The 25,346-nt window shown below is 47.4% G+C and overlaps 1 protein-coding gene across 3 annotated transcripts in view; it reads left to right on the top strand.

The window, feature by feature from the left end:
* The window catches only part of LMF1 (lipase maturation factor 1), a 206,423-nt gene that overhangs the window by 160,405 nt on the left and 20,672 nt on the right, over positions 1 to 25,346 (top strand). For all 3 annotated transcript variants that reach the window (XM_076350797.1, XM_076350795.1, XM_076350796.1), the window contains 3 exons: positions 16,715 to 16,898; positions 20,090 to 20,243; positions 23,356 to 23,539. In XM_076350797.1, the coding sequence (XP_076206912.1) occupies positions 16,715 to 16,898; positions 20,090 to 20,243; positions 23,356 to 23,539 (522 nt within the window). The remainder of the gene's footprint in view (positions 1 to 16,714; positions 16,899 to 20,089; positions 20,244 to 23,355; positions 23,540 to 25,346) is intronic.

Raw genomic sequence — 25,346 nt, 5'->3', positions numbered from 1 at the left:
GTACGATACTACCAGGAAATACCCACTGCACTAACCTTTTTATGGTTGAGATCTTCAAAGCTCCCTGTAGGAGACAGGCTCCTTAGGCAGCTTTTGAAACCGTAATATGCCATGTGTGCAGACAGCTACCTATTAGATAAATTGCACAAAGTTTATTCTTTTGCACATATCCCTTCAGAGCACCTTATCTTTTCTGTCTTCCTCTGCAAAGCTAAATGCAGGGCTTTAGCTTCTTTTAAATGTTTGCATTACTATCTCGGGCTGAACGGACGCGATCAGTTCCTGTATTGGAGGTTTATTTCAGTTTTCTACAGGCAAATAAATGTGCGCACAAATGCACAGGTAAAATAAAAGCCCCCCCCCCCCCCAGCGAGGCTGGAGCAGCGCTGAGCATCCTGGTCCTCCCGGGTTCTGCGCGGCCTTCCCCGGCTCCATCCCACCAGCCATCCTCGGGCATGATTTGGTCCCGTGCAGAAGGAACTGCTCGGGGAGGGGAGGGAAAGAGCTGAAAGTTCCCCTTTTTTGATCATTGCATGATTTACACCTCATTCCCATTGTAACCTGAATTACAAGCAAGGCGCCCCAACACTGACAAGAAACTGCTGCAGATGGCAGCATAAAAATCTGTTCTTTAACATGTTTTGTGTTTTCTTAAGCATATCTGGTTTTGCCCAATGTACATTTCATTTGCTATTTACATAAGTCCCTGCCACTGACAGCTTGGGGATTGCTCAGCTACCATCTGGGATGTAAGTAAAATGCCTTTTTTTCCTTCTTCTTCTTTTGGCCTCGGAAAATTTAACAAAGGCTTTATGTCCACTGCTTGGGCATTTCTTATTTTAAATATGCAGTGCAACCTGTCAGCGAGCTGGCCGGTTACACCATATATTTGTCACAATTTTCAACCCATTTTCTAATACAGTGGAGGGAACGGCTTAGGGTGGGTGCAGCGGGGAGCAGCCGGTCCTGTGCTGCCTGCTGCAAAGGCTCTTCGCCGACGGAGATGCTAAGGCACGGTAACTGTTCTGCACTTTCTTCAGGTTTCTCCTCTTTTTTTTTTTTTTTTTATTAAACATAGCATTTCTAAAAAAATTTTTACATTCAGTACTTCATTTTTTATCCCTGAGGCTTTTGCAGGCTTTCTTTATTAAAATCAAATGGTAACCAGCCCCAAATAAGGCACCAGATTATTTTTTCTCGGTGCGTTTTCACGCCACAACTGTTTTCTATTTCTCCTGAGCTTGCAGAAGCCCTCGGCCGACAGCTCAGGTCCGCGCCTGTGCATGTATTAGCTCCGAACGTGCTGCGAGAGGTTGGTTTGGTGGAAAAATCCAGGTCATCCTGGATTTTGAAATACGCCCAGCCTTGGCTTTCAGTGACACTGAGTAGCCAACCCAAGTTAAATATTTTACTGCAGATGTTGCTAAGAGCTTAGAGTTACTGAAATTATGTACTTTAATGAGGCAAAGAAAGTAGCTGCAGAAAGATATAAATCAGAGAAGCCACCAATGTTTTCCACCGTAGTGTCAAGCTGATCAGATGTGACATCCCCTTTACTTTTTCCTTGCATTTTCCTTATGCCCGCGGATGTGGTCGTGTCCTTTCCTTTTAAGTTTAAAAGGAAAAGATGAGTTTGAATCTGTGTTAGGATTGAAATGCCAGTGAATTTGGGGAGCGGAGTCCCGATCCAGCTTTTGTAGCTGGCTGCTATGTCTCCACAATTGGTCGAACCAAAACCTTGGCTTTGAATTGTTTTGAAAGGGATTCGTAACACAGATCCCGTTTCCCTATGCCAGGGCTGTCTGAGATGTGAGGTACTCAGCCTGCCCGTCTAAATTTATTCCAAAGACCATTGTTTTCCCCATACTCTGTCTTTAATACCAATTTAATACAAATTTACCAAGACCTGGACAGATACCAGGCAAAAAGTTTGCTATCAATCAGAATAGATTTTTTCTGATGTGGTCTCCTTCTCTAATGGGGTTTGCTCTTAATTTGGCAATTGTTAGATACGTCTAAATATTGTAGAAAAAGTGAATTTCAAAGGAGCCTTCAATGACTGTATGTGGAAAGGGAATTGAAGTATTTTCGCCAGAAGTATTTTAGCATTCCTTCAATCAAGGAATATAAACAGTTCCATGTGACTTCAGACTGATCCAGGATTTGAGAGCGCAGGGTTTATTCACATCATTTCTTGCAGAGGGAATTCTGAACCCTCACATCTCTCAGTGAAGAATGTCTTAATTAGTAGAGAAAAGGATATTCTGGAAAAAGGGCTTTCACTTTCTAGTCTTAATACTGTTTTACTTTATTATTGATAATTCCATAATCATCTAGCATTTATTACGGTGGAGTTCTGTGCTTTGCCATGTAATTGGTGAGCGAGTTACTGATTTATGCATATTGACAGCCTATTCCAGATTGCAGTTAAAACAGGATAGACCTCAAACAAGGATTATTTCTACTAAGGTGAAAAATGCTTTTGCTGAATACTTCTTTTCCTGTTTGTTAATATTAGGAGATAATGCTTGCTCTGAAGCAGAAATGGCAAATGAAATGGCGTCTGTGGTTTGACCAACTCATGAGTCAAACCGCTGGTTTGTCCTTGCAATGTCTCGGTCCTGTTGAAGCTGGTGGGAAAGGCCCCGTGGAGCTGTACGCTGGTCTCAGTCCTCTGAAACCTGCCGTGCCTGAAACCCGTGAACCTTCTGGGAAAGACCAAGGTGGTAGGGATGCCTAGTGAGGCGTTCTTCATCCCTGCTACCATGTAAAGCTGAAGGGCCATAATTTTGCTGCTTGAGTAAGTGGCCTACTTTTTTTTTTTTTTTTTGCACAGGATTGAATTCAAAACACCGCCATGTGGAGGTGACTTTCCTTAGTCCCCTGTTCCTTAGGAATATGGACCTAAGGTCCTCTCATTCAAGGGGATCTGTAATCTATCAACATAAAGGCAGTATTTCCTCTGTTGAGGGCTTCCCGCATCCTCACATCATCTTAATTCATCCGCCTGGCATTCCCTCCTTGTTTCCTATCCACTAGAAGATGAGCCATGTGCTCCGTGGCACAAAGGCATCTTCAGTGTGACTCGCAGGCTGCGGACAAGATGTCCAGCGGGCTCCTCCCAAACCTTGCATTATGAATAACGACCACGCCGGGTGGTTTCGCAGGGACGACCCACCGGCTGGAGGTCCGGCTGCGTGAGCGGCGCAGGACCACGCCACGACCGCCTCTCGGCAGCCACGCGGTTTCCCACGGGGACGGCCTCTGCTGTGGGTGCGCGATGCCCCGGCTGCTCCCGAGGCGCTGCAGCCCACGGCACCGCAGGTATTTGTCTGCATCCGCTTCCAGAAGCGCATCCAGCCAACAGCACAAGCAGCCCGTGTAACTGTTTAGGTTTTTGACAGTTTTATAACCTTAAATTTGCACCTTATGGAAAACTATGACAGTTAATGATTAATTGCCATGTTGGAATTTTTCTTATGATGTCTTAATATCCGAGTATGTAGCAGACCTCAGCAGAGAGGAAAAATAAAAACCTGCAGCAAATGCTCCCAGAACAACTTGACTAGGCAATTATTGCCCAGTCCAGCTAGTGCCGTCCAAAAGACGTGGTTATATTTAGGATTTTTTTTTTTAAAGCTGTCGTGCTATTTACTAGGTGTCTAGCTCAAATTTGAAACCGGCTTGAAAGGAAGCTGTGAAGCAATTTTTCCTGGGTGCATTCTTCAATCACTTCTCAGGAGAAAGTTGGTTTTGGTATTACAAACCAGCTGCTGGTTGTTAACCAAAACAGGCAAGAGCTTGTCATTAAACACCGCTGCTGTTGCAATCCAAGACCTTACTGCTGGGCTAACAAGAAAAGAAAAACAATTTTATCTTTTTTTTTTTTTTTACAGTCGGGTAACTGCTTTTAGCTTATTTGCCATTGATCTGCCTTATCTTGTGTCTGACTGTCTCCACTGGTGACAGACGTGGCTTCATAGCTGCTCCACGTTGACGTGCAAGCCGCCCAGCATCTCCCCGCAGCCGCAGCGGTTGGGAGCTGGGGGCAAGTCTGCGGTTTGGGGCTGTGGACGGGGAGAGAGCGGGTGCTCGAGGACTCCGTAGCCTGACCCTGATGCTGTTACTACAAGAAGAAAATACCAGGCACAGGATGCCGATTCCACTTGTGAGTCACTTCTGTAAGCTCAGATTTGATGGTGTCCCACAAACCAGAATGAAGGTCTTCCAAGCATCCTGGATGGGAACAGGGTTCCCGGGGAAGGTGCTCAGAGCTGGGTCTGGCCCATGTAATATTTTGATAAATCCACAAATTATGATTGGAAAAAAGCCTTTCCAACCTGCTTTCCCCGTGGAGGAGGCAGATGGAGGGCAGAGCCTGACGTCCCTCCAGAGCGCGTGGCGTGGGGCTCTTTCCAACATAACCCGTCTGGAGATACCACTGAAGCAGAGCCCTCCTGCTGGACTTGAACTCTACATTTGCTATAAAAGTATTTTTAATGAGCGGGATGGAGCTGGTTAGTGAAACGCTTGGACCGTTAATAGATGTAGAAATTTTTTTAATGTGCTGTTTGACTTTATTGATGAAATGAGCTAATCAGAACGAGCGCTGCTCTCGCGCCGAGTGAAGAAACCCAGGCGTGCTCCGGGGGAACAATGCTCTGGTTTTCCACAGCGCTCTTGTCCTGTGGATGGATTCTAAAGCATTTTGCGAACAGCACGTTTGGAGCTCTGTGCTGGCGGTGGGATGTCACCGCTCCTCGGCTGTGTGCCGGAGGGAGCGGCTGCCAGGGCTGCAGGGTCCTGCGGGAATCCCGGGAAGGGCTGCGGCGCCCTGGTTGTAACAACCTGACTCGGAGTTTGGGTTGAGATCTTCTGCATCCTGCTTCTCCCGGCTTCGTAGAAAATTCCATGGTCTCTTTTATGACCATGAGTAATCAGGAACTTGGTTTTATGTCCTGTTTCAAAGGCTACACGAGGCCCCATAATTACATGCTAATACAGTTTTCTTGGGACTGAATCGGGGCCAGATCCTGATCTCATGCTGGTACAAACCAACGGGGTAGTTCACTCCGGGAGCTCTGCCTCTTCCTGCTCCACCTCCTCCTGACAGCGACAGTAGTTTTGGTGGTGACCTGCCAAGTCTTCTGCTAATGGTTAGTGTTTTGAGTCGGTGCCTCGTGGGTATTACCTGCCTGCAGGGCTGGTTTGGGTTAGCAGCTAGAATTGTTTCCGAGTTTTTCCTGTACGAGCTCAAAAGCTGAGTGTCTGTAGAGAGGGTCTCCCTCGCTCTTTTGCCACCCTCTTTTCATGTGCTGACATGTTCTCCATGGAGAAACTCTCTGTCCCAAACTTTAGAGGACTTGGTCTTACCTGGACTTACCTTCCTCCCCTTAAACAGCATCCTAATCTAGGAGGTCTGCCACTAAAGTCAACTTTTTGGAGCAAATGAAAGTAAAATCAGGAAGAAATTATCTGAAATTGGTCCTTTAATGTAGGATGCTGCTGAAAAGCTTGTTGAGGTTTGCTGGTCCATGAAAATGCTCTTTAGTAAATGCCTTGGTCTTTAATAAAAAATAAATAAAGTGTTGAAAGGTTTTTGCCGTTAAGTGTCTTCGTGACAGCTTCCCCCTTTAGGAAGTAACTTTACCATCAGGGATGGAAAGATGTTGATAATTCAGAGCAGAGTAGCAAAAAATGCCTTCCTTCTGTAAAATTATTCTTCCATTTTATATTGGTCCAACACTTACATAAACAGTCCTTCGGCAGTTACTTAGCCTGTAATACATTAATGTGGAACACTGTAGCCTCTAGCAAAAGAATCAATGGATCAAGCAACACCAAGAGGTACTTTACATAACAAAGCTGCAGAGCAGAATAAATGTGTCAAAGTCAGTAATTCGGAGACATATCTCGGCTCTGCAGGAACAGGGCAGGAGGAGTCCGGTTGTGTTTCAGACCCAGAGCGAGCAACCGATCCTAAATTCACACACAAGACTTAGGTAATCGAGTTAAATGTATAAAATTTCCTGGAATAGGAATACTTACTACAACATCTTGGGCTACATGATAAATAAAAGAAACTAAGTTTAACCCTTTTGGCACTGGACTTGTCTCTCATCCCAGTGTCCCAACCCCAGCCCCGGGTGTTTTCGAGGGGGCAGCCTGCACTGAGCCGCCCTCCGTCCGTGCTTCTCCTGACCGCCCATCACCGGAGGTCAGGTGGAGTGCTGAAGCGTGAGATTTGTTTTCATATCTATTCCAACCTAAATGGTTCTATGATTCTGTAAAACCATAATCACTCCACTTTCACTCTCTTGCTTCTCTTTAAAATTTTTTCCATTGAAAATCTGGAAGTTGTGCTTATCCGTAGAAATGCTCCGCAGTCAAATCCCATAATCTGTGGGAACTACAGTAGGTGGTTCATGTAGCTACAAATTAAAAATGAGTATGGAGTGAGACATTTATATTGCTTCACATTTAGATCAAGAACAAATGTCGGGTGTATAACAGGAATGGAAAGGGTTTGGTTCCCTATTGCTTCAGCACAGTTCTGTTTGTAACTTTAGACCAGGTACTTAGACCGGGGATTGCAAAAGCCTTACAGTGCAATTTGTAACATGTCAGAATCTGACCCAGTTCAAGGACAAATTTTAGTTAAGATTGCTGCACGATTGCGTTTGTGCATCTATAGTTATTTTATTCCTCAATAGTTATTTTATTCCTCAATATTTCCATTCTACATTTACAAGTTCAGGGGAGCATCTAACTATACAAGTATTTATAAATATTTTAAATACTGACCTCTGCTTTTTAGGGATAAATATGGGTCTTTTTTAACACAGTTCTTCAAGCCCCCCAGCCACAGCAGCTCAGGCAAACAAAAATCTGTATATAGCATGTGAATTATAAAATGCTTTGAATTCTAGCTAATGCCTCTGGCTCTAAATGAATCGTCTGCATGTCTTTGGTCATGTCCAGGTGACCCCCCGCTAACTGGAGGTGCACAGCGTGTGTGTGCAACTGTGCAAGGGGCATCTCAAGGTTTATTATTTTCTTATTTCTGTATTAAATGTGGTCATAGTATGTGGGTTCTCTCCTATCATCTTGTGGGAAGGAAATACTCAGCCTCCGCCGATGAAATCATATTTTGGATCCCAAATTTGGGCTATTTCCTGACTCCGCGGTATTCCCAGTGAACTGGGTAGGTGCTTCCACCCTTTTTGGAAACTCAGGGCTGAGGTCTCTGAGGAGCGTCTGGGTGTCCTGAGATCAGGTGTTCCCACAGCAGGTAAGGGATGGAGAAAGGGAGTTTGCTTTCTCTCATGGGCTGCGTTTTGTAATGTGAATTAAGTTGAGATCACCTAATTGACTGTGCGTCCAAAAGTAAACCGAAGTCAAGCCACGTTCTTCTTTCTCGTCTTACCGGCACAACTGACTGCTCCTTTTTCTCCTGGTACTTCCAATAGCTGTCTGAATTTCTGTGGGATTCACAAAACCATTTTATCTGCTGTCTAAAACAGAGCAAGTGGACAGAGGTATTTATTTCCCTATGTATTTTTCTGCACTAAATAGCTCTGCAAAGGAGAGATTAAATCCTCATGCAAATATTGAATCAAGAAGTTAACAAGAGATTAAATTAATAATAGGGGAAAATCGAATGTTCTTGTTGTTGTCATTTAATGGGAATTTTTTGCCTGTGCCTACAATAACTTTTGGGAAAAACTACACATATAAGTATTTTTCAAACTGAAACCAGATGGGGGAATGATAGCCTGTTTTTCTTTGTGGGAGGCTATGTTTTCATGGTACGCAAGTAACTGGAGGCACATTAAAATCGAATTTGGCTTTTGAGGCTTGTCCTTCCTATCTCTTACAGGAAGGATCAACTTTTGATGTTATGAGTTTCAGCTTGTCCTAAGAGTAGGAGATTCTTTGGCGGTGGGGCCGCAGGTTTCAGCAGAGTGGAGTTAACCGCTTAACCAAAACCGAAGCAATGTATGCCCGTTCGGAGAACACTGGTATTTTGTTTTTAAAGATCCATCCCAGGCACAGATGGCACAGAGACTGTGGGCGATGAAGTGTCCCCAACGCAGCCGGTAGCGCTTGTGCTTTCAATTCCAGTGGCACCAGCGTGCCACCATCCGCCTTTCACCCAGCCCGGCTGCTGGGTGCCCAGAGGAAAACCAGAAAGAGAGCAAGCCGGCAGAGGAGCAAGGAGTGATGCTGGGGGACTGGGCAAACAGATTGAGGTGGGTGATGGCAAATCTGCCTTTCCCTTGGTGTCACCTGTACCCCCAAGATTTGTCCCCCTCTGCTCAAAGGCATGGCCGGGTTGGGGCATTTCCAAACTCCCACTTCTCTCTGGTTCCCACGGGGAGCCGAGCAGCCCGTAGTGCCTTTGCTTAACCATGGGAGATAAGTCTGGTGCAGGCGTTTCTCTCAGCTGGGACCCTCGCCACTAGCCCTGTGTGGCTGCGGAGTAGCACTGTTGTTGTGCGTGGGATGGAAAGGGATGGGGCGCAGATGGTGCTGCCGGTGCCGAATGCCCCCGCTTTCCCTGGTAGCTCCAGAGAGCACAGCACACGCGTTCTTGGGTGCTGACATGGGCTCCTCCTCACATCTGCTCCTTCCTAAGGATCCATAAAATCCAGCTTAAAAGTCTGATTTCCTCTTTCCTTGGTGACGTGCAAAGTCCATTGCAGAGCGTTCTTAAGTTCTGGAGATCCAGCAGCAGGTCCGTCAGGAGGAGGGGGTCTTTGCTGTCCCGATCAGCTGAGCTGATCGCGTGTGGCTCTGGGCATCTGCGATGAGAAGATCCATGTGGGACCCAGGGACTGCAGTTTTGAGACCGCACAGATGAGCTGGGCTCTTTTTTCTCCAGCTTTCGCTAGCACAGAGTGAGTAAGCGGTTGTTTATTTTGTGTTCAAGGAAGGAGGCTTACTTTTGTTTTTTCTACAACCTATTTTTTTTTAATTGATAAATTTGGTCCGTGTTTTATCTTGAAATGATTAACGCCTTTTTTGTAACAGTCATCACTAAAAAGTCACATCCCACGTGGCTGTTGGTATAATTAATACCAGTAACAAAGCAGGATGACCTCAGCCACAAGCAGGGGAGAGCTGGAGAGTACTTAGCGAAGTTAGATCTTTTCAAATCATCTGAGCCTAAGGAAATCTATCCTAGGGCTGTTAAAGAGCTGGTTGTTGAAATCCTGTCAGCATTACTGATTATCTTTGAGAATTCATAGAACATAGGTGAAGTAATGAAAGAACGGAGAAGAGCTAATAAAGTACCTGTCATCTAAAGAGAGAAAAAAGGAAGAGCCAGGACATTACAGAGCCATTACTGGAAAAATACTGGGGAAAAAAATTATGAAACAGGCCATTTCTAAATACCTCCAAAAAACAAGGCGGGTGACTACAGCCATCGTGCTTTTGCCAAGAGCAGACCATGTAAAAGCAGTCGTCTTTCCTTCCTTGACAAAACAAGATGCATGAATAGAGGATAAACAATATATGCTTTTACTGAGGCTTTTGAAACTGTTTCACATAAAATCTCATAAACAACCCAAGAAAAGGGTCTGTAAGAAGTAGGAAATACTGTCCGGCGGACAAAACGGGTGGGAAAGTCTATTCAGCAGTTATCAATGGCTCGCTGTCAGAGGGAAGGATTTATCAAGGGGGCTTCCCCGAGGTCTATCTAGGGGTATTCAGGGTTTTCATTAATGATGTCTAATATTAGTAGACCACGCTCAGGTAGAGGGTATTGGCGCACATGATGAGTATTCAGAATAATCATGGCAATGCAATCAAGTCAGCAGGGCTGCACTGTTGCAGGAAGGGCAAACGACCTGCTGGAATATATAAATTCTTTGTGCTCAGAGTATGTGAATCCTTCCTGCTCTCTGCCGCTGGTAAGGCTAGAGCTAAAAGCTGTGGCACAGTTTTGGGCATTCCCTTCAGGAAAGATATGTCCCAGCTGGAGAAAATCCAGAGGACGGTGAGAATAAGCAGGGATCTAGAGACTGGATTCACAAGGCAGGGTTGGACCAACTGGGATCATTTAATCCAAACGAGAACATTACTGGGAGGGAAGAGGCAGTGGACAGTTTTCACCTGTATGAAAGACTATTGCAGATAGAATCATAGAATCATTAAGGTTGGAAAAGACCTCTAAGATCATCAAGTCCAACCTTCGACCCAACACCACCACCCACTAAACCATGTCCCTAAGTGCCTCATTTACACGTCTTTTAAATAACTCCAGGGATGGTGACTCAACCACTTCCCTGGGCAGCCTGTTCCAATGTTTAACCACTCTCTCAGTAAAGATAGAAGAGAACAGTCTTTGATGCCAGTGAGCAGAGAAGGGCTCATGGGTTTAAAAATTGTCAAGGAAGAGCCAGGCTAGATATTAGGAATAATTTATAGATAGTGAAGCAGCGGAGCAGGTAGCTTGGGAAGGCCAGGGACCTGGCTCCATCACTCAACCAGGCTTCTAGGAAGAGTTTAGACGAACACCCTACAGTACAGGTAGACATGACTCCACCTTGGGGCAGCAGGAAAGACTGGATGGTTTCTTGAGGTCTCTTCCAGCCCACTGCTCCTATGTTTTTCTCTTTAAATAAATTATAGTTCTTCCGGGCACCTCAATTTTGGCTCTTCTGTGCCAATGGCTTAATATCAGAAAGCTCCGGTGCTGCGTGGTGACCGTGTCCCAGTGCTCAGACAGAGCCTGCAAGCTCCAGCCAGCCCTCGACCATGTTTAAGAGTTTACAGCCTGTTGTTGTTCCTTCTGGACAAATATACAGTCTGCTACACAGAATATGAGCTTCTCCTACCTACTGTATGTTTATAACAATCTGTGATTTAAAAAAAATAAAAACCAGTCAAACAAAGAAGTCTAACCTGTAAAAAAGTTATGGGTGTAGGTGCCCATTTTCTGACAGAGGGGTTTGGTAACAGTGCAGGGGACAGAAATGTAAGGAATAATTGTTTTTGGGCCTAGAACCAGGAAAACTACTTTTCCAAATTAATCCAGTGAGAGCCATGAATCCACAGTATTTCATATCACACTTCATAAAACTCCAGTCATAATCCATAAAACTGACATTATTAGATTAAAAACCTCAGTTCCTCCTATAAGGAGCTCGCTCATTAGACATGCTGTAGTTTTATAACCTTAAAGTTCCTACCCAATTACCATGATTAATACTGTGCTTTAATAAAAAATTTTTTAAAATCACCACAGGGGTTGATACCATCTGTTTGTTATAATTGTGCATTTAAATATTGTCCAGCAAGAGAAAGACACTCAGTAAACACAAATCAAGACCAAGGTAGGGAGGACACAGCCCATCCACCGCAGCAGAGGTCTGGAGGGTGGAGATGCGGAGGTACGGTTGGGTGGTGATCGTGGTAGGAGCACAGAAGGCTGAAGTTACTGAGAGATGTGTGCAACAAACTCTCCTTCTTCATGCAGCTGACGGGGAAGGAGCAGCGATGCTCTCCGAGCTCTGCCAGACTCCTGGAGGGGCTTGGTGTCCTTGCCCCCAGCCGTGGATGCGGAGGAGGCCCAGCACCCACACCTGCTTTGCATGGGGGTGAAATAAGACCTTGGGAAGTTTGGTGGCTCACCCTGAATCACCAGCACCAGCCTCAGGCGTGCGCCCCCTTTAGTTCCCGGGGCAGGAGGTGAGCACACGGTGATCAGAGACCTCTGCCCTCACTGCCCTGAGAAATTCGTGTTAAATTAAACTTCCCGCCAGGAACCGGCGTGGCTCCGCTTTGCCAGGGCGGGGAGAGCAGGACACGGAGGCTTAGGAGGTTTCACGCAGAAAAGGAAGGATTTAGGTAAACGTGTGCTGCCTGCCAAGGCAAATACTGGTTTGAATCGCAAAGGATCCACTAACCCTGGGGGATGCTGCGCTCGCAGGATCAGCGCTGCAGAAGACACCGATTGCTCAGCTGACAAAGCTTCACCCTTTAATGCCGGCCGGACTCATCGATGAAATAACATACGCCTCGTGCAAAAACGGCCACGAAACCGTTTGCTAGGACAGCCACCCGTCGGCATGTTTGAAAAATGACCTGTTTTCCTGTTAGTTGACTTTGAAGCGGGAGTTCCTTTGAGGTTTATTTTTGCAAAGCTGAGGGGTTCACGGTGCTCAGCCCCCCTCGGGCAGGGTATAATATTAACCTGTGTTTGAATCCGCTGCCGGTGCCCGGGCAGCAGCGGCTGGCGTGAGCATCAAGACTCGGTCAGAATAGCTGAAGTTAAAAATGCGTCAGGTTCGTGATTCCACCCACAGACCAGAAAACGCCAAACTTGTATTATTTTTGAATCCCCTGATTTTTAAGGGCTGGTGGAAATAAGATATCTTGCTTCTGACTTCCAAGCAATAAAGAGAGGTGAATCACTACTAAAAAAAAAAAGCCCGTGGACCACCCAGTCGCTCCGTACGAGGCTGTAAAACGAGCCTCGGCCGAAGTGGCAAAGTGCAGAGCTATCTTCTTAATACTACTGCAATTGCGCCAGGCAAATCACATCAGAAACGGATCAGAGTTTCCTAACAAAGTAGCTAAGTGAGAAGCGTGTTAATGAATACAGGCTGATTAACACGCATTGAACCGAATCACATTCGGGTCAAAGGGGGAGCACCAAACCTCGAGTATAACACGTTATGTTCAAGGACCTAACGTGTATGTAATTCAGATTTAAATACTATTTTCATCTCATAATTCTGGATAATTATCCAACTCAGGATAAAGAAGTAATTATTTTTTTAGCTAAATAATAGTTAGGGCTTTTGTTACTTACTGTAATTGGTCAGATCTCTCATTTTTTTAAGATTATGTGACTCTGTTACTGAACAGTCCTGCTGGTGTTTTGAAAATCGTAACTTGCAAATCACCGTATTTTAAAAAATGGTGCCAATCATATAAAATATGAAATGACATGTTTTTAACATTTATTTGTTGTCGTTTTTAATGAGAAAACATACCTCTTTTTAACAGAACACTGGCTGAAAGTCCTCAAACTGAAATTGTGCATGTGTTATTGATGTTTGCATTGTGGAATGCTATTTTGGGAGACCACCTCTTATTTTCGAGCGGGAGAGCATGCACCACAGCGAGCCTGTTTCAGGGAAGGGGAGGGCACGCTGGATGGGGGCATTCCGGGATAAAGCATAGGGAAACTCCGGGGACAAGCGTTTGGGCACGCAGGTGTTTCAGGGAGAACGTGTAATTAAGACATTGGATTTGTAATTGGGAAATTTGGGTCCTACTTCAGGTTCTGCTGCAAGACTTACGTGATCCTGAGTGAGTTTCTTTAAGGTGATATCCCCAGAGAGCGTTGCTGAAATAAGAATTAGATGCCAAAATTCTTCCGCTCTCTGCCTGTAACACAGCTGTAATACATCCTAATTTTGATCTAACTTTGTCCGGTATGTTTAGATTTAGTTTTTTTCAGAACAGGAACTGTCCTCTTACCATCTGTTTTGGCAAGTCCAAGCTAAACGGGTCCACGTTGCAATTGGAGCCTCCTCGTGTTACATGAGTATAACAAAATCCTGATAACAAACCCCCAGGTAATGCCCAAAAGCCCTTGAAAACAAATGAAGCGTGCTGCTTGTGAAGGGAGGTGGTGGGCTCATTTCCTTGTCCCCAGCCGTACGGTTGGCACTGCCGTGGAGACCTTGCTCTCAGACAAGCCCCAGCAGAGGTCGGAGACCTCTGAGTGAGGTCAAGAGACACCTCTCTAAAAGCCAAGGGCAGCATGAAAGAGTATGTAAAAAATATATTGCAGTGTTCCTAGACCTCCCAGGATTTAGCCACAGACCTGCTCTGTTACGTGGTCTGTCTTGTGCTGTAGTAAGTTTTACCATGATAGTGGCTACGCGGTACGTTACACAATGGGGTTGATGCCTGGCAGTACCTGTCTGAGCTTTCATCGTCCTGGCCAGAGGAGGGGAGCCTGCAAAGTTCACTAAGATTTCCTCTTTGCTTGGGATGTAGCTTTTTCGTGTTCATTGTGGAGTTTTTGTGTATGTTGGAGAAGGCAGACCCAAAGGTGTGCTTTGCCGTGGGAGTGGGAAGTCTGTGATGGTCTCCAGCTCCCAAGGAGTCTGCTTGTGTTTGACTTGAGTCGGCTCTCGAAGGCAGCTGGGTTTCCTCCAGAGACCCGCTGTCTTTGGCTGCAACGTGGGCTGGAGGAGCAACGGAGAACTTCAGCTGTGCCTCTTGGGTCTGTGGTGGGTCCTTCAGCTTCTGCATCTCCTCAGGGTTTCTGAAAGCTTTGTCGCTTGTTCACTGAAAGGAGGAGACCAGTGGTGGGCCAGTGAGGGGGCTGAGGCTAATTTGGCAGGAGTGTGGTCCTCATTCCAGCTCCTCCGCCTGCGGTGGGATGCTGGGGGGTGTCGTGGGTTCACATGTTTGGTCTTGCACTGTCTTGAAAGTCTTCCTTGGCCACATGCGCTAAAAATTGTGAGTAAACAGTTCATGGGAGGATAAAGTTCAGCTGCGTGAATGGAGGAGTGTTCTTTAAATAAGGTAATAGTGGTGCCAATCAAGGTTACAGCTTTCAACCCAGCTGGAAGGTGGGGGAAGTTCTCATTAGCTGGTCTGAAGGCTGAAAAATAAATGACTTTGTTACATCAGGGCATTATTTTTCAACGTGTAATACATTAAGTCAGCTTTATAACCGTCATTTTTTATGGATGAGATGGTGAGACTCTTTTCTTCCCTTTTTTCCTCCTCTTTTTTTTTTTAACGTGTCTGAGGAACAGCTAGTTAGTTAGGGCTAAACCCTAAGTAATGTGACTAATGGGACGAGAATCCAAATCAGCCTCAAAATTCAAATAGTCCCGAACAGGTATCAACTGTTTTTCTCTTCTTGTCTTTGTGTGTGTGGATTCCCATATATTGTTTTATACCAACATACTAAATGGCTCCTAACATGTTCCTTTGGGACCTGCGATGGCTGGGCAGCCCCAGGGAAACCCAAATGTGTCTTCACGGCCTCCGCCCTGGGGTTGGCTTCGTTTGACACGTTGTTTTGCTGGCACTGGAGCAAGTTCACAATGTCCGTTCTGCATCTGGTGTAAGTCTTGGTGTCAGCAAGGTTGAGCTGGCAGCAGTCCCCCCTCGGATGAAACATGGAGCAATTAAATGCTTTGGCTGCTTTCGGTTAAAAACCACATTGTGTATGAAAGCAAAGCAATGCATTTTTGAGTCCGTCAGTTCTCAGCGTCCTTGGTGGTGTCGGTGCAGCCCAGCCTCCTGCCTCCCAAAGGGTAATGAGCAGATAGGATGGAATTAGGCTGTGCGACACGCGGGATGATGCGCCGTGGGTTAGGAGCAGAGACATCTGTGTGATGCCGGGAACTACGTATTTGGAAACTGCTTATGTGTAGGGGGACTTGTGTGCACGGGCTGGCCAGCACTAACGTGACACCCGGGCGGAGAAGATAAATGCGGCATTAAAACACAGTGGGAGGGAGGGGTAGTTCTGGCTGAGCCTGAGAAATGGCAGCATCGCTGTACAAGTTCCTGGTGAGACCTGTCTGGTATCCTCCTTACGGTCCTTGTCAGCACCCAGAAAGATTGATTGAACCTTGCTCGGGTTGAGGGCATGGCTGCTGGGATAAGCAGGCAGGGAAGTCCTGCGGGAGGGGAGACCAGAGTGGTTTGGTTTGCTTGAAAGTATAAAGGAGGAGAAGGGATGTAACTGTATAAATAAAACAGGGGGGTCTATGAACAGGTAAAATACTGGCTTAGAAAAAAAGAGTACGTATAGGCTGGGCTTTAATAAATTTAGGCTGGAAAAATAGAAATTAAAACCAATGCTTGTGAGGAAGCAGAAATTGCTCTGTGCATTCGGGTTTATGTGAAGCTCTAATGAAAAGCTCTGGCGGGGGGTTGGCGCGTACCTTGAGCAGGGGTGTACCTGCACCTTCCCCACGGCTGACGTATGAACGTGGCGAGGAAGTGACGTCTTACAGCTGCGATTCGTGACCAAGGCTAAACGGGCAGTGCCCGAGCGCGGCTGCCTGAGGACTTGCTGGAGAACTGCAAGGAAGTTCCTCATATTTTTCAAGTCACGCATTTTTCAAGAGCGAGACAAAAAATAACACGTGCCTACAAAAAGCTCTTCCCAATGTGTACAAATATTTACGGAGACTCCTCCGAAGGCTTGCAGATTTTTCCACTTTCTCTGCCTTACACATGCAAGACATTCTCCTCAACGGCCAATAAAAGCTAAAATTAAAGAAAATGCCTCTTAAAAAAATGCACACTTCTATATTTAATGCTGCTCTTTAATTAGAAGGTCCAATATTTCCTCCTGAAGGGTTTCAGGAATGTGGCTGTCACAGATACGTCGGCATAAGCAGGAAGCAGACGATTCCCCTGGGGCCAAACCGCTGCGCCCGTCAGCGGGAGCACTATGGAAATCAAGTCACACTATACCCTGGCTGATCTTTCCGCTGCTGAAAGCAAGGGCAGAGCTCGCGTTGCGAGCCAGTGGGGTACATTTGGGCTGTAGCCTGGGCAGGGAGGGGAGAGGTTTGCCGCCATCACTGTTGCAATCATGGAAAATCAGCAAAGTACGTGCTAGGGTGCGAAAATCCATCCAGCATTTCCTTCACCACACTTTTCTGTTGTCATTTAAGCAGATGCAACACCCTCTGCTGCCTTCTTTCCCGTTTAGGTGCTTCTGATCATAAGTGGAAACCTGAGTTTCCTCAACTGGCTCACCATCGTGCCCAGCATCGCCTGCTTCGACGACGTCAGCCTGGGGTTCCTCTTCAGCTCCAAGCGAGGGGGGGTGAAGGAGCGGGTGGCGCAGATGCAGCTCAAAGAGGCAGCCGAGGAGCAGCTTCCCCTGCGATACGGTGAGTTATTCCCGGAGCGGGGAAAAAGTTGCACAGAGGTGTGTTTGGTGTGCTTATCTCAAAAAGCTGTCATCTTCTGGAGCAAACGTGGGTGGGCAGGGAGATGACTCTGCCCCTGCGTGGTCTCCTCTGTGGGTTGGAGGGTGCCTGGACCTCGCGCTGCGGAGGGTGAGCGTGAAGCCGGTGGCTGGTTCACAAGTGCCTGCGGGGGCATTGCCGGGGGGGGGATGGCATTGCTGGGGGGGATGGCATTGCCGCGGGGGGATGGCATTGCCGGGGGGGATGGCATTGCCACGGGGGGATTGCCGCTAGAGGGCACGTCCTCCATGCAGCGCCAGCGTCCGCAGCGAGTCCGGGCGGCTGCAGCTCTGACACCTCTGCCTGAGAGTCAGTCCTCCCTGCTCTCAGCACAGTGACCGTCAGACTCCAACCCGAAATAAGCAATGTGGAATCGCACAGTTTATACTGTGATTTTTTTTTTTTTTAACCTTTTTTATTTTGACTATTTAAAGTCAAGGATGAAACACCCAGTGTGGTTTGGGGCGAGGATTTTGTGTTAGAAGTTGGATGCAGAAGCAGCTCTCGCATTTGCTGTCCTCTCTCCCCCATGGTGTCGTGGCCCTGTGACCCATCTGCCCTCCTGCCCTTTGCACCCATGGGTGCTAGAGCTGCACGAGCACCCTGCTTCTCTGGTTAAGTAACTGGACATGAGCTTGGTCTTCCAGAAAGAACAAAATTGATGGTTGATCCATTGTGGGTCCAACAACTCTTTCGCTAACTGGGAAGGAGACCTGGCTGCTGGCAAAGTGGCCGTTCCCCGTTCAGCGTCCTGCTTGGAGAAGGCGAGAGGAGCAGATGCTCGTGGCCACCGCTGGCAGCGTGGGCACAGCCACGGCGGGGAGCGAGTTCCCCAAAGCAGGGAGGAGGTGAACTCATGTTCATACCGTGAATATGGAAAAGCAAATACAAGGGAGTTTGTAACTGAACAAAAGGGGTGAGTGTGGCTGATATTTCCTTCTGAAGGGAGTCTTCGAGCAGCCCTGTTCCAGAAGATCACCTGCACAAGCAGCATTGGGATATTTTTCACGGGGCTGCGTAACAGATGTAGAGTTGCGTTTGTAGTATTTTTATAAACCGCATATAAGCAACAAATTGCCTATAATATCAACAGCAATCACAGATGCTCATTTTTTAAATATACCAAACATCTGTCAGAAGAGTGAAAAATGTCAACAAGATACAGCATCTGTCTCTAGTCCTTTGTCATCTACCAAGAAACACAGCTATTAACCAGAAGCGTTAGTCCCAGCAAGGCTAATGCAGTTCCATTAAACTTTCTGTGTCTCCTATCTTACATATTTTGCTGGAAGAAATCTTTAACAGCTTTTCCCCTCCAGTAGCTTTGCTTTAGAGGCTGTGAGAGCCTAGAGTTTTCCTACCAACTGTATTTTTGCATCCAGTCCCAAACGACACTCAAGTTGCACCTTTCTTTCTGGAGGAGAAGCCAAAGGGCAGCTCTTTGCTATGTCCCTCAGTGAGTCACCGTGAGGAAGAGGTAGATCCTTTTTATGAGGAACTTGCTCCTTTTCTGTGATGTTCTCCAGAAAACCTTACTGAGCCAGGGTGCCCAGGCAAGGAGAACCATACATACATACTACAGCTCAGGAGCGTAGATGTGTCCCTGTTCTGGGATCTTAAAAAGAGGTAATGTATAAGTAAAGGGTAGGGTATCTGTAATATTCTGGGTGAATTTGGATTCCTGTATATTTTTTCTGCTAACAAAGCAGAGGCTGTTGAGCTGGCACCGATGGGCTGTGTGGCAAGAGGCTTAGAGGACCCCTCACCCCTGGGTCACCAGAGCAGAAGACAGGAGCGTACCCAGCCATGCCCTACTCGTGACCTGATTTTATAAGGCTCTGGCCATATCCCTGAAGTATGTGTGTGTAATTCCTACTGAGACCTCGAATTCCCATTGCTAGTGCTCAGCTCCTGCCTGCTCGATCCAGATCCCATCGGCTCATGTCTCATGCTCCTTCCCCAAGTCTTGCTCCATCCTTGCCATGGTTTTGGGGTTTTCTTCCCTGTATTACACCCTTTTTCTCTATGACCGAGTAGCTGTGACCCCAAGGGCATGACGGCAATCACCACCTGCTGAAGGACGGGCAGTCCGTGCATGGCCATAAACTGTGACCTGAGGAGCTGCCGATGCTGCCCGTGTGGTGGAGGGCTCTGTGTCTGTACCCGCTCTTTAATTACAGGCTAGGAAGTTTAGCCTATCTAAAAGACAAAAAAATGCCCAACAGACTCATACTGCTCGCAGCAGCACAGGGGGCGAGGGGAGGCATCTCGGCGAGCTCCTTCCCAAATCAAATGATTCTCCAGAAATGTTCTCAGACTAAACAATTATTAATAGCTTCTGAGAGAGGTTCAAATAAACATCCCTCTCCTGCAGAGATAAGGGGAAGGCTACATGCAATTGCTTTGAATCTGATCCTTTGGCTGTTAATGTTAAATAAATTTAAAATGGCCATAAGGGTAGGAACCCCTCAGAGGTCACGTCTGCTTATTTGTCTGATTGCAGTAGGTGTCTCCTTAGACTGAAATCCAGCACAGCCCTGTGCTGCTCCTGCAAACCAAATACCAAAGTGCTGGTGAAGCCACGCACATCTCATACATAAATGATAAGCAACAGAGATTTTGCAGAAGGAAAATGAGGTTTGAATGGAGCTAGCGAGCGAGAGGGAGGAAAAGAAGTCTGGGTGGCGAGAGCCTGGGACAGCGGGGAGGAGGCAGCCACGGGCAGGAACGGAGCCATGGGGAGCTGGAGGCACTCCACACACGGCTTACAAACCAGGAGGGCAATTTTGAGCAAGGTGCAAGTGCCAGCTGTGTTTTTTCCCTTGTATTAAAGCAATGATTAATCTTACATTTTAGACATTTTTCTTTTTAGCCCTTTCTCAGACTATTTAGAGAAAGGCAGATCTCTGGAGTGATAGCGTATGGCCCTCGGCAAGGTCGGGTTGATTACGGTGGAGCGTTTGTCAGCCCCAGCCTGAGAGCCGAGAGCAGCTGTGAGCACCCGGGCAGGGTCCCGGCCACCGCGGGGGGGTCGGGCAGGGGAGCGGGGAGAGCAGAGCCCATCGCCAGCGGTGAAATCACCTTCTTCTGGTCTGCTTTTGTGTCCCGAACAGGCTGCTACGTCCGCAAAGTGGTGAACATCTCCTTTGGCCTCCTGATTGCTTATCTCAGCATCCCGGTTGTCGTAAACCTGCTCAACTCCAGACAAGTCATGAACACCTCGTTCAACCCTCTCAGAATAGTGAACACCTACGGAGCTTTCGGGAGGTACATGTATTTTAATGGCACATCGTATAGCTCTGCTCCTCTCTCCACTATAGTCCGATAGCCAGTCTGTGCGCCTTAAACCTGAACAGAAATCCTAGAAATCCTTCCAGTAGCCAGTAGACTTGGAATATCTGTTTGTGAGAAAGAAGGAGAAAAGGAGCAGGTTTCTTTCCCACTGAATTGTAATTTATTTTCTTTGAGCCACTTTTAGTTAGCTCATTATATTGATGTAGCACATGTAAATAGCAGGATGAAAATATCCATAAAAGAGTTCATCCAGTGGATAGTCTTCGCCATCACCAGCCCGCTATATTTATGGTGAAGTCCCCTTCCCCTGCGCGCATTTGCTCTCCCTCCTGTAAATGTTCACATAAGCTATTGGGTAACAGATTTTAGGCCAACAAAAGGAAGTGTTTTTTCCAACGAGTGACTTGGGGAATTCATTGCTACAGGAAACTGTGGAGACGAAAGTATAAACGGCCTCAAAAAAGAGCAAGACAGACTGAGAGGACAGGCCCAGCAGCAGTCTGGCTGCTGCCTTCAGCTCAGGAAATCCCGCTTTCGGCTGCAAGGCGGGACTGGACAAGGGAAGCATCTCCAGCTGCGTTTGTAACCAGGCTGGTTCTTAAGCATCTGAGTCTGGGTTTCCTGGGGACAGGTCGCCAGGCTTAGGTGAGCCACGGTTGGGCTCACCGTAACCGTTCTTGTGTGCTGTCCCTCCCAGCCTCTTCCAACTGAGAAAATGCTGAAAAACAGGGCTTCATGGGAACAGCTTGCCCCAGGGGCAACAACAGGGCCAGTCTTCTCTGCATGGACCTCTGGCTTTGCTACCACCTCGTGATGGTGGCCATGGGATGTTCCCTAGAGGTCTGAGCCAAGGGGTGTGATGGGCAGCTCTTGGGTTAGTGGGCCCTGGACAAGGTCCCACAGGAGAAGCCAGCCGTAATTAAATAGGTTTTATAAAAGGCGAAACAGGTTGGCTGTTGAGAGGGCTGGCTGAGCGGGTGGTGAAGGGGAGGAGCAGGTCTCACTGTGAGCACTGGAGATGCAGAGGACACCTGGAGCACATCAGATTAATATGATGTTTTCCCCAATTTTTCAAATAGCAGAAATTTCTGTGGAAAGACAAAAGTTAGAAAAAAACATGATTAAGAATAGCAACGCTAGTTGTGGAAAATGCTGAAGTTTCTCCTCTTTTTTGAGAGAGGGAGAAATAACCCCTGAACCTCTTTGAAGGCTGGAGTGGTGAAGCTACGGGAGATTGTTTTCTTTGGGTTGTTGTTCTTTTTCTTCTTCAGTCTATGGTTTCTGTTTCAACAGTTACCAGAACCTAAAGAGCATGTGATGAAATGCTGCTGTAATATGTTTGTAATTCCAGCCTATGTAAACCAATAAAAAGAGGATTGCAGCTTATAATGAATATACGATTATGTGAAACTTGACATATTTTGAATCACACAGTAGGAACATACTTTTATTAGTAATTTGGTGTCCCTGATTTACAGTGTGTTTCTAACCATTGGGCAGCTGGCCACGGCTCATAACTCAGCCCAGCGTATAATATGGAACTTGGCTGGAGAATCCAGAAATCTATTAAATGTAGGTAACAATTATAAGTGGAGACGTACAGCATTCCTTGGGTTGTAAGCATCTATCACTGGAAGCCATCAGGGAAGAAGGTGGAGGCTGTCTGTTTCCAAACTTTCGGTTTCTTGGGTTGGAGGAGGAGGGACCAAAGTAGTAAAAAATTAAAAGGGTGTTGGGAACTGGACAACTTTGATAGGCAGAGTTACGCAGTTATGTGTTCGTTATGGAAAACAGCTCTCTGGTGTAGGCGAGCGTCACTGAGAGGTCATTGAGAACTTGATGATGGTGTTTTCACATGGGTTTTCCATGGCCTGGAGAGTTTGCCATCCCCATTGCTCTACCACCTTGCTGTGCAGAGAGAGTCCAGCCAAGAAGCAAAGGGAATACGCAGGACCTGCCGTAAGGCTGTGGTGCTTTTTAACCAAGTTTCTATACATCAGCTGGGTATGGGGTGGCTTTTTTGTTTTCATTTTCTGCTTTTCTTGGCTTGGTTTGCATTGGCTCACAAGTTACCTCCTCCTCCTCCTCTTCCTGAGTAATAGCTCCATGAGACCTGTCTTCCAGCCGGGATGGTGAAATGTTTGAGCACGTAGAGACAGCTATTAACAGTGCCCCAAGAGTCAGCTCCTGGGGGGTGCTCTGTATGGGGCCAACCACCTCCCCAAGGCTCAAGCAGCTGTAGCCAGTTAACCTGGGCTCATTGCGAGCGTGGCCATTGCCATGGCCAAGGTTCGAGCTGGAGCTCAGCACCCCGTGGCCAGCGGCGCTGCGGGGAGAGCCAGGCTCGCAAAGGGGACGCTGGAGTGGTCCCAGCTGGAAGCTGCTCTGCTGATCCCACAGCTGGAGGTGTCAGGGCCAGACCTTCAAAACGCAGAGGCAGGATTTCTGTGCGCAATCGCCTGTGAAACTTCCCCTGCACATATCGTCGGTGGCCATGCCATTAGGGCAGCCACACGTGCCAGTTACAAGCCTGTATTTTTGCACATGGCACGTGCCAAAAACCTGGAGATGGAGCTATGTTTTGTGACCATCTTTCATCTCCATTTTCTCATATCATTAGGAGCTTGTAGTCAGAGAGCTCTTGTATCACGGGAGTCGTCAGAGTAACAGAAACAAAGGTTTTCTTCAGAAACAGGGGACAAAGAGAGAAGTTGTTGCAGGTTGAAGATGTTCATGTGGGACTTGGGAGACACTCATTATATTCTCTCGATGCCTTGGACAAGTGTTAGGCTCTGATGTAGAAAGACAGACCCATCGATTTCAGTAGGAATCATCCTTTTGGGCCATAGTCCCTCCCTGGACTGGCAGTTGGAGGGGAGCGTGGGAAGGCGTGGAAGTTGAAGTTTTCCATATACTTTGCTGCTGGAGAGAGAAAAGTCTGCCAGATGGACAGGTTCTCTGTAGCTTGACCCATCAGGATCCAACTGTACCACGAGGCCATTGACTTGTGTTGCCATGTTGACTCCCATGAACTAGCATTTTACATGACTTGAGATAAAAAACAATATCATGTTGTGTCCCACAGCATTACCAAGGAGAGAACAGAAGTCGTCCTTCAGGGGACGTCCAGCCTGGATCCCAATGACCCCGCTGCTGTCTGGGAGGAGTATGACTTCAAATGCAAGCCTGGGGACTTGAAGAGGAGGCCATGCTTTATCACCCCCTACCACTACCGCCTGGACTGGCTTATGTGGTTCGCTGCCTTCCAGGTATGTGCCTTTGGGTGTTATAAGACTTGGGTGTCCCTTGACCAGGAAAAACAATTTATATGAATTTACTGTGTGTTGGGGTGGTTGGGGGAATATTTGAATCCATGGCTAAGTTAATTATGTTAAAAAAGAAAAAAAAAAAAGGTTGTATTCCTAAAGGATGTCTACCACTGGTGTAATGAAACTCTTGGAAATTTTGTGTGAGGCTTTTTCATTGTTTCTCAGCAATAACAAGAGTTAAAGACATGGAGGAAGCCCCTGGACTGCACCTGCCTCGCGAGGCGGTGGCATGGTGGGGCAGAAGCTGCCTCGCAGGGTGCCCAGGACTCGCCAGGGCTGGCAGCATCCCCAGCTGCCCGCTCCGCCGGCCGGCTTGAACCCGCATCCCTGTTGGGGACACCCCTGGGGACCCCGGCTGTTGCTCCCACTGCCCGCCTGCCTACATATGGACGCAGGGTCCCTCAAAATATTTTCCCCACGTGGTATCAGCAAACAGGTGACAGCCATAAATTAAGAAAGAGAAGAGGGGGGGGAACCTGTAAAATTAATTCTTGTATATCTTTTAGCCTATTCTGCAAAATCTTATTCGCGTGAGCATGAGAACTTGGGCCGGGTTTTACAAAACTGGGGCCTACAACAGAGGCAAACCCATCTCAGATTATCACAGGCTTTTCTCTTTGTTCCTGTATCCTCTCCCGGCGTATCCTCTTCCCTCACTCCTCTCCCCCTGCCCCAAACTTCTCTGTTTGCTTTCTTTGTGGTATTTTCATTTAGGCGCCTTTTGGATTCCTCAGCGATGACATAACCATCGCTCTTTGGCTATGGTTTTATATTTACCCCGCTAGTTTTTGTGTGCTGGAATTTCATTTAATCTTCATTAGGTATGCTTATCCCTCAGCAAGATGACAGCAAAGGTTAAAACTCAAGCCAGCAATGGTGCCCAGCATTACATAAAGGCGCAGAAGGTTGAATGGGAGCTGTTGGTTTAAATCCGACTGTATTTTGGGAGGGCTCCGGCAGCGGAGGAGAAACCCAGCTCACCCAAGCGAAGGTTGTTTCTGAGATGAGAGAAAGGCTGTTTGTTTCCAGGGCAGGAGTGTCCCGAAGGCTTTAAAATACAAAGTGATCTCAGGTTTAAAACCAAAGGAGGACAGGGCATAAATACTGATGCATCACAGGCGAGCGCGGGCTGTGCCGGTGCTGAGAGACACCATCACACCCCAGCGCCGTCTCTCCGCAGAGCCGGGCCAGGCGCTGAGTGACCGGGAGGTACAGGACAGCCTGGGGAGGAGGAGGAAGAGGAAATAACACGGCCTCTTTGCATCTTTATGATTAGTGTTTAGTTCACTGAAAGGTTCCCCCGAGTGTTTCTGTTAGCCTGGGTGCAGGGGGCTGCTGGAGTGCCTGCCTGCCAAGGCGTCTGTCCACACCAGCTGATTAGCAGCAATTAGCGTTGCGGGTCTCGTGCACTGGCCGGAGGAGGGTGCGTGCCTCCTGCTCGGGTGGGTGCGTGCCGGAGGCGGGCGTCAGCCCTGGAGCGCGTCCGTCACCTCCCCGCTGCGGTGGCAGCGGGTGGAAATGGGTCTGTAGCCCCTTTCCGGCTATCCCAACGTGTGCATCCCGTGCCCACTGCAGCGCTCCCTCGTCCCCTCCTGCCACTGGCGACTTTCCCGCGGCCCCCCCGGCGCACACAGGTCTCCGTGAAGCAATTTCAGATCCTGCTTAGAAGAGGTATTAACAAAAGGTGCAGAAAGGAGAAAAAAACCTTCTGAAAACTGTGGATGACTCTCGTTGAAAACAATAGGAA

This window comes from Aptenodytes patagonicus, chromosome 13, assembly GCF_965638725.1.
Source record: "Aptenodytes patagonicus chromosome 13, bAptPat1.pri.cur, whole genome shotgun sequence".
Lineage (NCBI taxonomy): Eukaryota > Metazoa > Chordata > Aves > Sphenisciformes > Spheniscidae > Aptenodytes > Aptenodytes patagonicus.
Note: the sequence above shows the minus strand (reverse complement) of the source record. Positions and strands in the feature narration are given on the sequence as shown.